Source organism: Podarcis vaucheri (genome assembly GCF_965113315.1).
Source record: "Podarcis vaucheri genome assembly, chromosome: 2".
Taxonomy (NCBI): Eukaryota; Metazoa; Chordata; class Lepidosauria; order Squamata; family Lacertidae; genus Podarcis; species Podarcis vaucheri.
Genome location: NC_138760.1, coordinates 36,101,186 through 36,115,447, shown reverse-complemented (window position 1 = coordinate 36,115,447; position 14,262 = coordinate 36,101,186). Strand labels below are relative to the sequence as shown.

The following is a 14,262-nucleotide window of genomic DNA, read 5'->3' as shown; positions in this document are numbered from 1 at the left end:
CACTAAATTCAAATATGCAGCTGAAAGCAATATTAAAATCTCTAACCACTACCTGCATCTTGGGCAAAATGCTGCCTCTCAAAAGTAAGCCAAAGAAAAAAAAGGATCCTTTGGTTTGTTGAGTGGGGTTATTTCATAATTCTGCAGAACCACCAATCGTGGCTCATGGGTTATCTATTGAACTCATCACTCAGCAGCTGAAACAAAGAATCCAATAAATACAGATTTACAGATCCTAGCAAGCTAATTTATTATCTGGTATGATAGTGCTAAAGCAAAACCATGCATTTCAAAGTCATGGCGTGGGCTACATATGCATTAAGAAATAAGGAATTTGAAAGTGACTAAAGGTGCTCCCTGCCAGGGTGCCATTTCTTCTGGGGTTAGCCTTGATCTTAATTAGAACAGGTCACATCTCTGTGAACCTTCTAAAACAGCAGCGCTCAAGATATTTTCCCCACAGATCACTTGAAAATTGCTGAGGGTCTTGAGTTGTCTGCCTGTTGGAGTAACTGTAATGCGCTGTGCTAGATGCCGTAGGCCTTTTAACTGAATTTTAACAGGCACACTGTGAACCACCTGAATGAAGATTGTGGACCACAGTTTGAGAACCCCCTCCTCTACAACATACCTAGGCCTTACAAATACAAGTCTATCTAAATCAGGCAAAAGGTCCACCTGTCTCAGCTCGCAGTTTCCTACAGTGGCCTCCCCACCTGTCCCCTCAAGCCTCCCGCCCCCATGCTCTCAAAACCAGCTGCAGAGGGCTGGGTGACCCTCCAGAGCAGATTGTGGGGGGTGGGGTGGGGGTGGGGAGACGGAACAGAAGTCCCACTGCACCAGGAGAACCACGCATGCAGAGCACTGGATGCAACCCCTACATATGCATGCGAATGAAATAAGGCTGCTAGATTTTCAGTTTCAACCTAAGTTTTAAGCTTATAGTTTCAGAGGAAACTAAAAATGCAAGAAGCTGCCGGCTGACGTTTTCAGGTACTAGATGTCATCAGGTTGGGGATTTCAGATTTTGAGTAACATGCCTGACCCTTCCATCAGTTGACAGGCCCAGCAGGGACAAACTCAGCTCCCCGCCTGAGTTAAAAGATGTCAGACAACCTAATTGGCTCATTCGCCTGACACCTCAACAGTGTCAGCTCACCTGTTTTCGCCTGTGCATTTTCAAATCAAATTGTGTGGGCATAGGCACAGCAATGTGCAAGTCCCAACACCTGTTTAATCCTCAGGGCTTGCAAAACCCTGTGTACAGCACTCTGGAAGCCCTGATGCAGTGCTTATGAAGTGCTGCACACAGGACTCTGTAGGCGTCACCAATCCTGAAAACTCCCTTCTGGCTCAACTGCAGCTTTACCTGCCACACACCTGACATCATATACTATGGCAGGTGGGTGTGGCTTAGCCAAAACTGCCTCATGGACCAAATGGAAAGGCTTGATGGGCCTAACTAGACCCGCAGGCCAGAGATTCCCCACTGCTGCTTTAACTGAAGATGCCAGGGAATTACCTCTGGACTTTCTGCAGAGAAAACATTTGCCCTATTAAGTGATGGGCTTTCCAGATGCAGAGGTTAGGGAGATGGAGATGTTAACATGGAATTTTAGATCCTGTAGCAATAGTGCACAGGACTGACACTGGAACCCATACTCATACGAAGAACCACCTGAGCCATGCTTTGTTATTATTTAGTTCTTCATTAGAGACCAGGCCCTAGGTGATCCCACCTTCTGAGGCGAGTTGGGTGGCTTCTGTAACAGTAACAGGGTTTTCTCAGTGGTTGCATCTCATCTACGCCATCTCTCTCCTAATCTACTCAACACCTACTTTGCTGGCCTTTAAATGCCAAATGAAAGCTCTTGGTTTCTTGCGATGGCCAACATCGCCATCACATTCAATTTATTAATTGCCTTCTAAACAACCGTCTCAAGGCAATTTACGTATAAGACATGCTGCTGTTTTTTCTGTGGGTGGTTTTGATGTATTACATTTTTATTGTTTTAAATATGTTGCGAGCTGCCTTGTGAATTACAACAGATATTATTTATTTAGGATACATTAACTTCTGTGACAGATTATAGCCTGTCCCCATCATCCCTCTTCTAGATACGCCATCCTTCTAGCTGTTATAAGTTTGTGCTCAACCACACAATGCAAAGTCACTTGTCATTTGAAAGAGATGTACCCACTTCAGAAAAAAAAGAACCTTTTTAAACAAGTATGGCTTAGTGCTGGCAAAAGTCAAGTCATTCTCACTCAGTCATCCTCGAGTGCTTTCTCCTTTGAGATACCTCATAGAGCAGGGTGCAGGCTGATAAGCAGGCACTTAGGCTGAAGTCTCCAGATGTACCTGGGAGGAAGAGTTCTGACCTACTGCTGCGGGGGGTGTTGTATAGATCTGTCACTGACGAGGAAGCTGAGCTCGGAACTGAACTATCCCTCATCCTGTCCTGACTCTCTGTACCCCCTCGCCCTGACACAGAGCTCGCCGGCTGCTAAAGGAAAGAAAGGTAATTAATGCCTCTGCAGTCATAGACATTACTCCTCTTGCTCATGTTAGGCTAGAATAATCAGCTCCAGTTTTCATTGTAGGCGTTTGTTAATTTCACTGTTGTATTACTGTGCTGCATGCCCCTTGGTCCAGCCTCCCACACACAGCAAGGAGTAGGGAACCTTTTTACGTCTGAGGGCTGTATTTCCTTCTGTGCAACCTTCTCAGGGCCATGTGGCAGTGGTGGGTGGGTCCGGAGACAAAAGCAAGCGGAGCAATGAACGTTAATTTTACATTTGTGTCTACACACACACCCAATTCTACCCTCCATGTGGACAAGCAAGAGTTACAGTGGTGCCTCGCAAGGCGAAAAGAATCCGTCCTGTGATTCTCTTCGTCTAGCGGTTTTTTCGTCTTGCGAAGCAAGCCCATTGACGGATTAGCGGATTATCGGATTATCGGCTGATCGGATCAGCTGATAAGCGGCTTAGAAAAAGGGGGGGGAGGGAAAAAACCCGCAGGAACTCGCAAGACATTTTCGTCTTGCGAAGCAAGCCCATAGGAGATTCATTTTGCGAAGCACCTCCAAAACGGAAAACTCTTTTGTCTAGCGAGTTTTCCGTCTAGCGAGGCATTCGTCTTGCGGTGCACCACTGTACTATCAGATTTCAAGGACACTTTCTAGACAGGCAAAATTTAGGGTGTGAAGCAGCACCAGTGAGGGGTGTGGCTTGGGAAGTGTTCCAAGGGTCAAATGATAAGGCTGGAGGGCTGCATCTGGCCCCCAGGCATGAAGTTCCCCACTCCTGCTATGTAGTTAGCATTCCACTGCCACAGTAAGTGAGCTCTAGAAAGACAGGATTGGATATAAAAACTCTGTATTTTGTTGTCAACTAAAGAGCAGCAAATTGCATGACATCATTGGCCTGCATTCAATGCCTTCATAAAATGACACATTAGGTGAAGCAGATTAATTCCTGTAATTTGTCTTCTAGGAAGCATCCACAGTTAGTATCTCCCAATCCTCTATCATCTCACAAAACAGAAAGTATGGGAAACAGAACTTGTTGAGCAGATATGAGTGCTGTTTTGAACCCATTTCCACTGCAAGAAAATTCTCATGACTATCTAAAGGTTTCGAAGAGAAAAATGGGGAATATCTCTGAGAAAGGGTTAGAACATGGCAAAGAATATGTTTATGGACTATTACAAACTTGAAAGACAGGAACTAAAATATTTTAAGATGAACATGCACTGTGATCTAGCTTTGATCTTCACATGCAGCAAGATTTAAGTCACAATCTGCAAAATTCAACCTGAAAATGCCAGCATCCGGTGAGGGGGGAGAGCACAAAAATGTATGCTAGAGGAGAGACACAAATATTTCTTCTATAAAGTTATAATAAAATATGTTGTCAAAACACCTGAAGGGATCAGGTATGCCATGTAGAGTCGCAACACTGTTCTTTAGTTAGACCATAGCTGAGGAGAGAAATATTGCTGAAACAGCAGAAGCAAGTTGTGACGTGAGTTGCTGCTAGGAGACAAGTCCTTGAGAGTTATTTATTTATTTATCCACTGTTTTACAGCTGCTGCAGCCAGATCTCTCAGTATGAAAGACTCTACTGTATTTCAAGCACCATGTTTTTGTTGTTTTTGATCCCACCACTTTTTGGAAGCAGATAAACAATTAAGAGAATCAACCATAAAATAGTCAATTCACTAAAATGCACCACACATAAAAGCCAAATCCTCTTGACCTTTGGTGCTGACCTTTAAAGCTGTAAACTGCCTCAGCCCAGTATGCCTGGAGGAGCATCTCCACCCCCATCGTTCAGCTTGGACACTGAGGTCGTCCTCTGAGAGTCTTCTGCTGGTTCCCTCACTGCAAAAAGCGAAGTTACAGGGAACCAGGCAAAGGGCCTTCTCAGTAGTGATGCCCTCCCTGTGGAACGCTCTCCAGATGTCAAGGAGATAAAGAACTACACAACTTTTAGAAGACATCTGAAGGCAGCCCTGTATCAGGAAGCTTTAAATGTTTAATTTTTTACTATGTTTTTATATATGCTGTAAGCCGTCTAGAGTGGCTGGGGAAAACCAGCCAAATGGGCAGGGTATAAATAATAAAATAATAATGATTATTATTATTATCATTCCAAGTTTCCATTGGTAGAACTAATTTTCTCATAATATGAGGAGTGCAGGATCCCTAACATCCCTGGAGCTGCATTTTGCAATGCAGAGATTAAACAGCTCTGTACTACTCAAGTAATTACATTATAACCGCATTGAGCCATTGCTATCGTAGATCAGGATGTGGGCCGGCACATGGGATAAGATCGTTCAATCCCATCTATTTCCTCTGCAGCACACGATTTCGGGGGGATAGGGTCTTAAACTTAAGGGTCTACACTGAAAGGTATTCAGAAGCATACGAACTCCGTCCACCCACGCCTTTCCAACAAGCTGCAATTTTCATGACACAGTGTGGTTTCCACAGTGCACACTGACATACATTAAAACAGAAACAATCTGCCTTCACTTGTCAGATATTAAACTGCATGTTGCAGCACAGGCCCTAGGAGGTCCCTGTCGCGATTTCTACAAAACCAGAACCGGGTTCCGTGCAAGGGCGGCGGCAGAACCAAAGCCATGAGACGGCGGGGCAGGCCGTAACCGCGGCCAACGGCCTTTCCCCTCGCCCGGGTCAGGGGCCTTGAGCCCACATTCGGGCCCCTCCGACCCTCTTGCGTATCCCGCCCCCCCTTGGCCCCCTTCCTCAAGGGCTCCGCCTGGGAGGGCAACCCAGAATGACACACGCGCTGCTGATCCCCCGCAGGGGCGCGATCCTTCTCGGCGACCTAACGGGATCCTGCCCGCCCGCAACCACAGCCCTGCTCGCTAGACGGAAAGACAACAGCAGTGCCTTGGGGGGGGGGGAAGAACCGGAGCCCGCCGCCGCCGCCGCCCCCCCGAAACTTCATCGGTACCTGCAAATTGAAGACTTGGACGGGTAGCGGCATATTGACCCTCGCACCATGGACTTCCGGGTCGCGCCCTCTTCTTCTTCCACTTCCGGGTCGCGCTCCACTTCCGGGTCGAGTCCGTTCCACAGGTGAAGTCCTTAAAGGGGCCGCGGAGCCTTCGCTGCTCGTTGCCGACGCGCAGCCCCCTGTCCCCGCCGCGCCCCTCGCGATCTGCTCGGCGGATGGCGCCGGATCCTGAGCTGAGCGACGGGTGAGTTAAGACGCGCAGCGAGACGGCTCCCGCGTCCCTCCGCCTTGGAGACGCTGCGCGTAGGTAGGAGGCGAGAGGCGGAGGAGGAGGGTCGGGATGGCCGCGGCGGCGGGAGAAGGGTGGGGGTGGGATGTCAAGGTGTGTGTGTCCTTGTTGCCATGGTGACCAGCCGGGGTGCGGAAGAGCAGTTGTTTCTATGGCAACCGGCTTGAGAGGCCTAAAGTGCTGCGAAGGGCACTTATTGGGCCTCTGGGACATTATCCCTCTTTAATTCCCGTCTTCCCCAGGCGCAGTCAGCTCTTTTGGCTGAAAAGCTATCCCAGTTAAAGAAGCGAGGCCCGTACTAATCCTTTGGGAATGGCTAGTTCATTCCTGTTTTAAGTGTGCCCGTCGCCAGGCAGAGCCTTTAAACCAGAGGCTTCAACCCTAAAACTCAGTGGTTCCCAAACTCTGTCCCCACCCCCGCCTGTGGCATAAATTATAATGCACGGTGGTCCATGGTGTATGGTTTTTAATTGTATTTCATTTCTTCTTTTTATTTCTTACGTTGCATGCATATTTTTTTTTACCACTTGAATTCTAAACATTATGCAAATCAGTGTGAATATTTAATGCAGGCATGCTGTGGGCCAAGTGAATGAAGCTCATGGAGCACTAGTCCCTTGTTTGGGAACCCCTGCTATAAATGCTTACTTGGGAGAAAGTCATGTAGCATCCCAGTGAGAAGAACCTCCTGAGGAAACATGCATAGGATTGTACTGTGAATCATCCTAAGATGTTTTTCTGCTGGTCAGGAGAAAACTTCAATACCCCCCAAGAGCACTTTGTCAGGCTTAGCATTTCATTCTTTGGAACTGCAGTATATTAACTGACTACACATACGCACCTCTTCGCAGAAGCTCAAAACAACTTATGTCAGGCAGGTTTCCACCAGGCATCCACACAGGACTGATCTTTGAAACAGATATGTCTGATTCTTTTCAATGTTAGGTTTGTTCAAGCTCACAGAAATCAATGAGTTTAGGACGGTGCACCTAATATTGTGTAGGTTTGGGCTATAACCTTATTTCAAAGACATGTGATGTTTAGAAATGAGGCCGTTTGTGTGTGTGTTTCCTTCCAAATCTTTTCCTGAAAGAATACCATCTGACTCAGTTTGATTCATACTTACAGTGCAATATGAACCCATGTCTGCTCAGAAGTAAATAGGGCTTACTCCCAGGTAAATGGGATTAGGATTGTAGCTTTAGGCATATTTAGAGCTTTACCACTGAAATCAAGTCCTATTGATTTCAGTGCATCTATTCCAAAAGTACTATATCTGTATCCTATGTTTTTTCATCTCATTTCCCAGCAAGGGAGGTGATAATTCTATGAAAAAATAAATTAAGAAGCTTTTATTCACAACCATTTCCCTTCTGTCAGTGTATTAAATACACTACAGATTATACTGAATAATTGGTTTCTGGAACATGCACAGCTGCAATATTTAAATAGATTTAAATTGACAGGCCATGTGACAGATACTTGCAGTGCAATAGCAAGTTTAAATAACCATGCTTTAGTTGCACTTCTGTCTCTTGCAACTTGGTTCACAGAGGTTGTTAAGAATGTATGTGTAGTTTTTTAAAGAATTACTGGTTCTCATGTTCACGTACAGAAAACTCTAAAATGTGTTTGTTTTTACGATATTATAACAATGTCCTTTTTTTAACAGAAAAACTTCATCTTATTGAAAGTGTGCCTATCACCTGAAGAAGGGTGCAAATGGGACACTGATAATGCACGTTAATAAGAAGTGGCTGTACCTTAGTGATAGAGCACATGCCTGGCATGAAGAAACTCTGAGATTCCGTCTCCAACCAAAGGACCAGATAGCAAGTGACAGGAAAGACCTCTACCTAAGACTCTGGAGAGCTGCTGCCATTAAAAATAATACTTTATCAGATAGTCCATCTGACTTTAAAGCAACTCCATGTGTTCATAAAGAGTAAAGCTGTGTGTGCACAGACTTGTCTTGATTTTTACTTCATGTTGTCTTTAAACATTCAGCCTCAATACTTGTCAATATACAATTTTAAAGTTGATTAAATGAACTTACATATACAAATAATACAGTGGCTTAGAGACTTCCCTTTCCCTGTGGAACAGGTGCCAACTCTGTGTTTTACTGTTAGGATGACAAGTCCAGAGGTTAGAAACTGAAATATAAGTAGGTGTCTATGGTATTTGAGTGCCATAAAAATTATACTCTGTTGCTGGGAAATTCCTAGGCCTTGACAAATGTATCGGTTTCTGTTTTTCTCACCTTAAAATAATGTCACAACTTTACAATATGACAAAGGCCCTTGGGGCTGAAGAATGAGCTTTTCCTGCATTAAGCTCAGTAAGATCTGCTTCCTGCTCTCAGTTATCTTTTGTGCAGTTCTCCTCTTGCTAATCCCCAAATTCCAGGCCATTTGGAAACCTAGAAGTTATCCGCAGCCACAGCCACCACTTCCTTTTAATGGTTCCAGCAACAGTGACATCACTTTGCAGCTGGTGGAGTCCAGTTCAATTGATCATTTGGATGATGAGGCGAACAGTATAGTGTCCTTGGTGAAAGAAGAACTGGTAGAAGAATGGAGTCACTATATCATAACCACTGGGAGATCTGGTCTGAAGGCTAACAGAAAGATGAATGAGAGCCCAATTAATCGATTGGACAATTTGATGAAAGACCATGAGGAACCTGCTTTAGCCTCTGCTAAGGAAAAGCTGCAGTTGAAGGATATCTTTATTGCTGTGAAAACAACAAGGAAGTACCATAGAACAAGGCTGAACTTGCTGTTCCAAACATGGATTTCTCAGGCTAAGGGGCAGGTAAGAACACTTTCCCCACCAAGCTAAAATACTAACTTGTTTAACACTGAAATCTCATAATCTCTCATCAGGTATAATTCATAGAACTTATTCAAAGACCGCATGAGGAGGGTCATGGGGCCATGCAACCTAACCTTACCCACATCAGTAACATAACAGGCTACCATGCCATCTGGATATTCAGCATGCGTGAGAAGGGACTGTGTGGGTAAACTGACATACATGTGTGTAGAGATCTTCTATGTGAGGTGGGGGATCTGAATGGAACAGAGCTTTCCTTGCATGGAGGATCTCTTATGTTCACATACAGATTATATGCAAGATACTCATGGGGAATGTGAAATCCTTGATCCTTGTTTTGGTGGAATTTTTCCTGGATTGAGCAAAAACCTGCTTGTACAATGTTAGGTGACATATTTGGTTCTCTTTCCACCAAATTAGGTAGCCAAATGCTGATTAAACTTCCACATAGGAAAGAGAGACTGATCCTTTCCTGATTTTTAGCTTGCTGGAAACCAGTAGAATGTCGTCTTGCTCAATGTTCAGACTAGAGCTTAACATTAGTGTTACTTCAAAATCTTCAGGATATAAAGTCTTTCTTTGTTGTTTTCCATGTTTCCCACAGACATTTATATTCACAGACTGGGATGATCAGGAGCTACGTCTCAGGGCAGGTAAGCTGCTTCCCAAGTTTCTGAAAGTTGTAACAGGTTTATATTTATAGGTGACACATGTTAAATAAATTTGCTGTCTTCCTTGGAGAGGGACGGTAGCTCAGTGATAGAGCATGTTTTGTGTGCAGTACATCCCAGGTTCCATCCTTTGCATCTCCAGTTTTAAAAAAGGGGATATAAAGTAGCAGGAAATATAAAAGACCCCCTACCTGAGTAAACAATATTTGCTTCCGCACTGCTGCAAGGTCTGAATTCTGCTTTGCTTGTATCAGATGTCTATGTAATCCACACCGAATATTACCCAGAGCATTTCTTCATATGCAAGCCCTACTGTATTTGTTATTTCTCTCACAAATCATGCATCTTCCCCTGTTTTAATCATTTTTTATTTTATAGGGGACCATGTAATCAATACCAACTGCTCAGCTGTTCACACTCGCCAAGCTCTCTGCTGCAAGATGTCTGTGGAATATGATAAATTCCTAGAGTCTGGGCGAAAGTAAGTGAGAGTCACTATTTCCATTGGTGCCTATTTTTTAATTCTCCTTTCTGGCATCAGTGAGTTAGCATGAGCTACCTCCAGCACAACTGATGAGCATAAAAGAAACCAAATTTGTCTGAAAGGATGAGTAGTGAATCAAGATACTGACTTCTGATCTAACTTTCTTCAGTTGTGAAGAGCTTCTCTACTTTTGTCTTCTCAGATTGTGGCCTCATTTGCCTTTTCATGGTTGTGATTCTGTGAGGTGGAAACTTTCACCAAAGAAACGCTGGTAGAAAGAGCCATCTTGTCATGCCTTGTGACCTCCTCTGTGTCTCTCCATGTCTTGTTTTTTCTGCAGGTGGTTTTGTCATGTGGATGATGATAACTATGTGAACCTGCACAATCTCCTGCATCTCCTGTCTGCTTTTTCACACAGCCAAGATATATATGTGGGGAGACCAAGTCTAGACCATCCAATTGAAGCAGCAGACCATGTTCGGAATGACGGATCAGTGAGCATGTTCTATAATTGAGTCTCTGTTATCTCAAACTGAACAAATCAGATTCTTGCACTCGCTATGTATTCCTCACTTAAATATCCTGGAAGTCCTCCCCCTTCTTTACTATTTACAGCCAGGTTTCCCCATCCCATTGCAGAATAAAAAAATTCCTTCCAGTAGCACCTTAAAGACCAACTAAGTTAGTTCTTGGTATGAGCTTTCGTGTGCATGCACACTTCTTCAGATACATGCACACGAAAGCTCATACCAAGAACTAACTTAGTTGGTCTTTAAGGTGCTACTGGAAGGATTTTTTTTATTTTGACTATGGCAGACCAACACGGCTACCTATCTGTAACTGGAACCATTGTAGAATGCGACTTGGGAACACTTTCCCAACACATATGGTGCTCAGGAAGTTTTCTGCCGCTGCTTGCACTCAGAGTTAGACCCTTTCTTAGGTCTCATTATCTTATCCTATACTAAACTGAGATGGCAGTAGAGGGACGTGGTGTGTCATCTGTAATTCAGCTGATACTCTCTCGATTTGCTCACATCCCCCTGTAGTCTAAATATGATATCTTTGTAAATTACACTCGGAGGGTTGTCAGCTTCAGATGCAAGGGACATAATTTCCACCCCTCTCTTCATATACATCTCAGTGGTCAGCACAGCTACCTAAGGAAGTATTTGTGAAGCAATAATTATATGGCTTCTGCTGCTTCCTAACTCATCGCTACTCTGGGATGGAAAATCACCTTACAGAGGTGCCTTAGGAAAATAGGCACCTTCCTCTGCTTGCAGATTCTGTCCTTCAGATCCATGCTTCGTCCTTGTTGTGCTGTCGCATTGTGCTGCTCTTCAGGATAGCTCAGTTGGTAAAGCAAGAAACCCTTAATCTCAGAGTTGTGGGTTTGAGCGCCAAACTGGGTAAAATATTCCTGCATTGCAGGGGGTTGGACTAGATGACCCTTGTGATCCCTTCCAGCTGTACAATTCTACGATTCTATGATCTGTTGAGAGTGTTTGGATATGGAGATCAAACAACGTAAGCATTCCTGATGCATGGATAGGATCTGACTTACCCAGGTGACCATAAAGCTGACAGAAATATTCTTTGTTTATCTTGGTAGACCACTGCAAAGTTCTGGTTTGCCACAGGTGGTGCAGGGTTCTGCATCAGCAGAGGTCTTGCCCTCAAGATGAGCCCCTGGGCTAGGTATGTACCACTTGGACAATTTGCTCTTTTTCTGCTGCCATACTAGAATCTAGAAGATTTCATTCTCTGATTTATTGTCTTTTGACAGCCTAGGAAGCTTCATCAGCACTGCAGAGAGAATTCGGCTCCCCGATGACTGCACCATTGGTTACATTATTGAGGGGCTGTTGGAGGTGAAACTCTTGCGCAGCCCCTTGTTCCACTCTCATCTGGAAAACTTGCAGCAGCTGCGTGGCGAAGCTGCGCTGAAACAGGTATGGTCAAATCTTTCTTAATCCATGCAGATATCTCTTCCGCTTGCCTGTCCATCAAAATAGATACATGTATGTGGATTTGTGACTGAAGCTATTCTAAGAGTTTGGTGTGTGTAACAATTTATAAAAGTACTGTAATACATATGCCTTTTCCAAAGGCTTGCCACAACCATGGAAAAACCAAGAAGGGGAAAATTATGGAAAACAAGTATATCTCTACACATATTTAAACAACATACACAAATATGGATAGTATTATTATTATTATTATTATTATTAGGTGAGGAAAGCCTTGAAGGCCTGAAAGTGGTGCAGTGAATAAAAGCAGGGAACGCCACTGAACTTCGGAGCAGGCTTCAAAGAGGCATTTAAAAGTGGTAGCTACACTGCTGCTAACAGAATGGAGAAATGGAATGAATGAACAAGCAGGATGTAAAGATATCTAGTGCAGGAGAGGGGTTGTGAAAGTATAATAGAATTGGTGGCTTGAGAAGCCCTAAATTCAGGTCTTGGGTGGTTTGATGGTTTTGCTACATAATCTTTCTGAACTGTGACAAGTCCTAGCAGGTGAAAGTAAGGGGCAGAAACACTAATGACCTGCTTCATCCTGGTCACCTTCATTCTGGGGGAAATGTGCTCCTTTTGACACATCTAGTCTGGGCCTAAGCTACGTTTGCATTATCCTGAATGACAGATAGGGATCACTCACCAGCAACTTATTTGTTAACCATTTATTTTTACATGATTTCTGCTATTTGTCTTGGAAATATCACAAGGCCACTATCCCTCCCCTGCCACTTCTGCATTTGCCACCTCTTTATTCTTGTATTGTTTGCCATGCTCTGGCAAGTGCCGTTTCTAAGCACGTGTTTCCCCCCGCTGTCAGGTTACCTTGAGTTATGGTGGTCCCGAGAACAGGCGCAATGTTGTAAGCGTGGGTGAAGTGTTCAACATACAGCAAGATCCAACTCGGTGCGTATGTAACCATTTTTCAAATGAAATCAATTTGACTAATAAATCCAAGCACAAGAATAAGAAATGGCTTTTCCCCCCAGCAAAATATACTGACAAGATATGGCCAATGTCCCTGCACTGGTGGCTTTGTATATTTCAGGCCAGATTGTGTTAACTCCTCTGACAGTTTCTAATTTTCTTTCTATTTGCAGATTCAAATCTGTCCACTGTCTCCTCTACCCTGACACTGGATGGTGCCCCAGTCTAACAGTGAACTGATATCTGCCCTAACATTCAGCAAGGACTCTTGCTGGTCCTTTTTTTTTTTAATGTGCAGCCAAAGCTGTCTTTGGGGAGAAAACGGAAGACAAGGTCAAAGCAAGTGTCGAGGTGCCCTGGCCACTATTGTAAATGGTCTTTGGACATATCTTTAGTCTTGAAGCACATCATAAGCTATATCTGCAATGCTCTTCTCACTCCTTTTCCGATCACATATATGTCATGTTAGCCAAACCTGTTTCCTATTGCATTGCATTTGTACAACCTCAGGAATGTTACAGTCTGGCACTGTAGCAATATAGTTGAGGGCTAATCTTCTTTCTACTAGAATGCTTGGAGTAAAGCACAAAGCTTTGTTTTAAGACTTCACATGGGAAAACGAGAGGGTTTTTTAAATGGAAAAATAGTGTAATCAAGAAGTTGTCGCCTGTAGTTTATTCTGCCTCAGCATCTGTATCCGTGTGGACACTAGAAATGCTAGTGACTGCTTGCCTACTAATGATTATAATGTAGACCGGTATTTACAGAGTGCATATTCTCAGAAATACCCTGAGAGGTGATACGATAGAGCCATCTTCAAATATCTAAAGGGCTGTCACATGGAATAAGCTTTTTTTTTTGTTGCTGCTCCAGAGTGTAGTACCTGAACCAATGGATTCAAATTCCAGAAAGGAGATTCCAGTTAATCATTGGGAAGAACTTTTCTGATAGGGAGAGCTATTTTGACAGTGCAACAGACAACCTCAGAAAGTGGTGGGCTATCCTTAATTGGAGGTTTTAAAGAGGTTGGGTGGCCTTTGTCAGGGATTTTTTTAGCTGTGATTCCTGCATTGCAGAGGTTTGAATTAGATGCCCATCGGGTCTCCTCCAACACTACAATTCTTTGATTCTATCCTGCTCCTGTGTTTCATGCTATAGCAGAGCCACTTGCCTTTATGGCCATTTGAAAGCTATCTTATACATGTACTGTATTTCACATTTGTCTGGCTGAAAAACATATACATACACAAGTTCCCCACTATTACCTCCAAGTCCCACACCTATTTGTCTTGAGCATTCTGTGCCCTCACCACTAACTAATATAATTGAAACCCCCATTTATCTTGGCTGGACCACTATACGTTTATTGCTTTTTGTATTGTAGCGTGTCTCCTCTTCTTGATGCATTCCACAATCAATATGCTGGATATATGAGGAAAGAACATTTGTTAACTCATGATGTATGTGATACTATTTAAGGACTTTTTCGATGATGGACTGGATCAGCTCTATAAAGGACGTTTTATAATCCTGGAA

General features: G+C 43.8%; 2 protein-coding genes across 6 annotated transcripts in view; one reads left to right on the top strand and one right to left on the bottom strand.

Annotated features, from left to right (window-relative positions):
* The window catches only part of GPS1 (G protein pathway suppressor 1), a 20,011-nt gene extending 14,390 nt beyond the window's left edge, over positions 1 to 5,621 (bottom strand). The window contains exons 1-2 of one of the 4 annotated variants that reach the window (XM_082211082.1): positions 5,494 to 5,621; positions 2,304 to 2,507 (exon numbers count right to left, since the gene is read on the bottom strand). In XM_082211082.1, the coding sequence (XP_082067208.1) occupies positions 2,304 to 2,507; positions 5,494 to 5,526 (237 nt within the window). In that variant the 5' untranslated portion in view covers positions 5,527 to 5,621. Of the gene's footprint in view, positions 1 to 2,303; positions 2,508 to 5,493 lie in introns of those variants that run through there. The other 3 variants (XM_082211083.1, XM_082211084.1, XM_082211085.1) reach the window with 3 other exon arrangements.
* Positions 5,604 to 14,262, top strand: RFNG (RFNG O-fucosylpeptide 3-beta-N-acetylglucosaminyltransferase). Of its 2 annotated transcripts, none has more exons than XM_082211138.1 (9): positions 5,604 to 5,740; positions 7,458 to 8,602; positions 9,228 to 9,276; positions 9,673 to 9,775; positions 10,119 to 10,272; positions 11,394 to 11,479; positions 11,568 to 11,733; positions 12,620 to 12,705; positions 12,900 to 14,262. In XM_082211138.1, exons 2-9 carry the CDS (start codon positions 8,102 to 8,104, stop codon positions 12,964 to 12,966), a joined length of 1,212 nt encoding a protein of 403 aa, XP_082067264.1. In that variant the 5' UTR covers positions 5,604 to 5,740; positions 7,458 to 8,101; the 3' UTR covers positions 12,967 to 14,262. The 2 variants fall into 2 exon arrangements, with proteins under 2 accessions (XP_082067264.1, XP_082067265.1); XM_082211139.1 differs by having other exon boundaries at positions 5,667 to 5,803.

Bases quoted from the DNA above. Each gene is read 5' to 3' on its own strand.
- RFNG (XM_082211138.1), top strand. From the start codon at position 8,102: ATGAGCTTTTCCTGCATTAAGCTCAGTAAGATCTGCTTCCTGCTCTCA. The intron at 9,277-9,672 runs GTAAGCTGCTTC...TTTATTTTATAG, and splicing joins GGAGCTACGTCTCAGGGCAG to GGGACCATGTAATCAATACC. The intron at 11,734-12,619 runs GTATGGTCAAAT...CCCCGCTGTCAG, and splicing joins GCGAAGCTGCGCTGAAACAG to GTTACCTTGAGTTATGGTGG.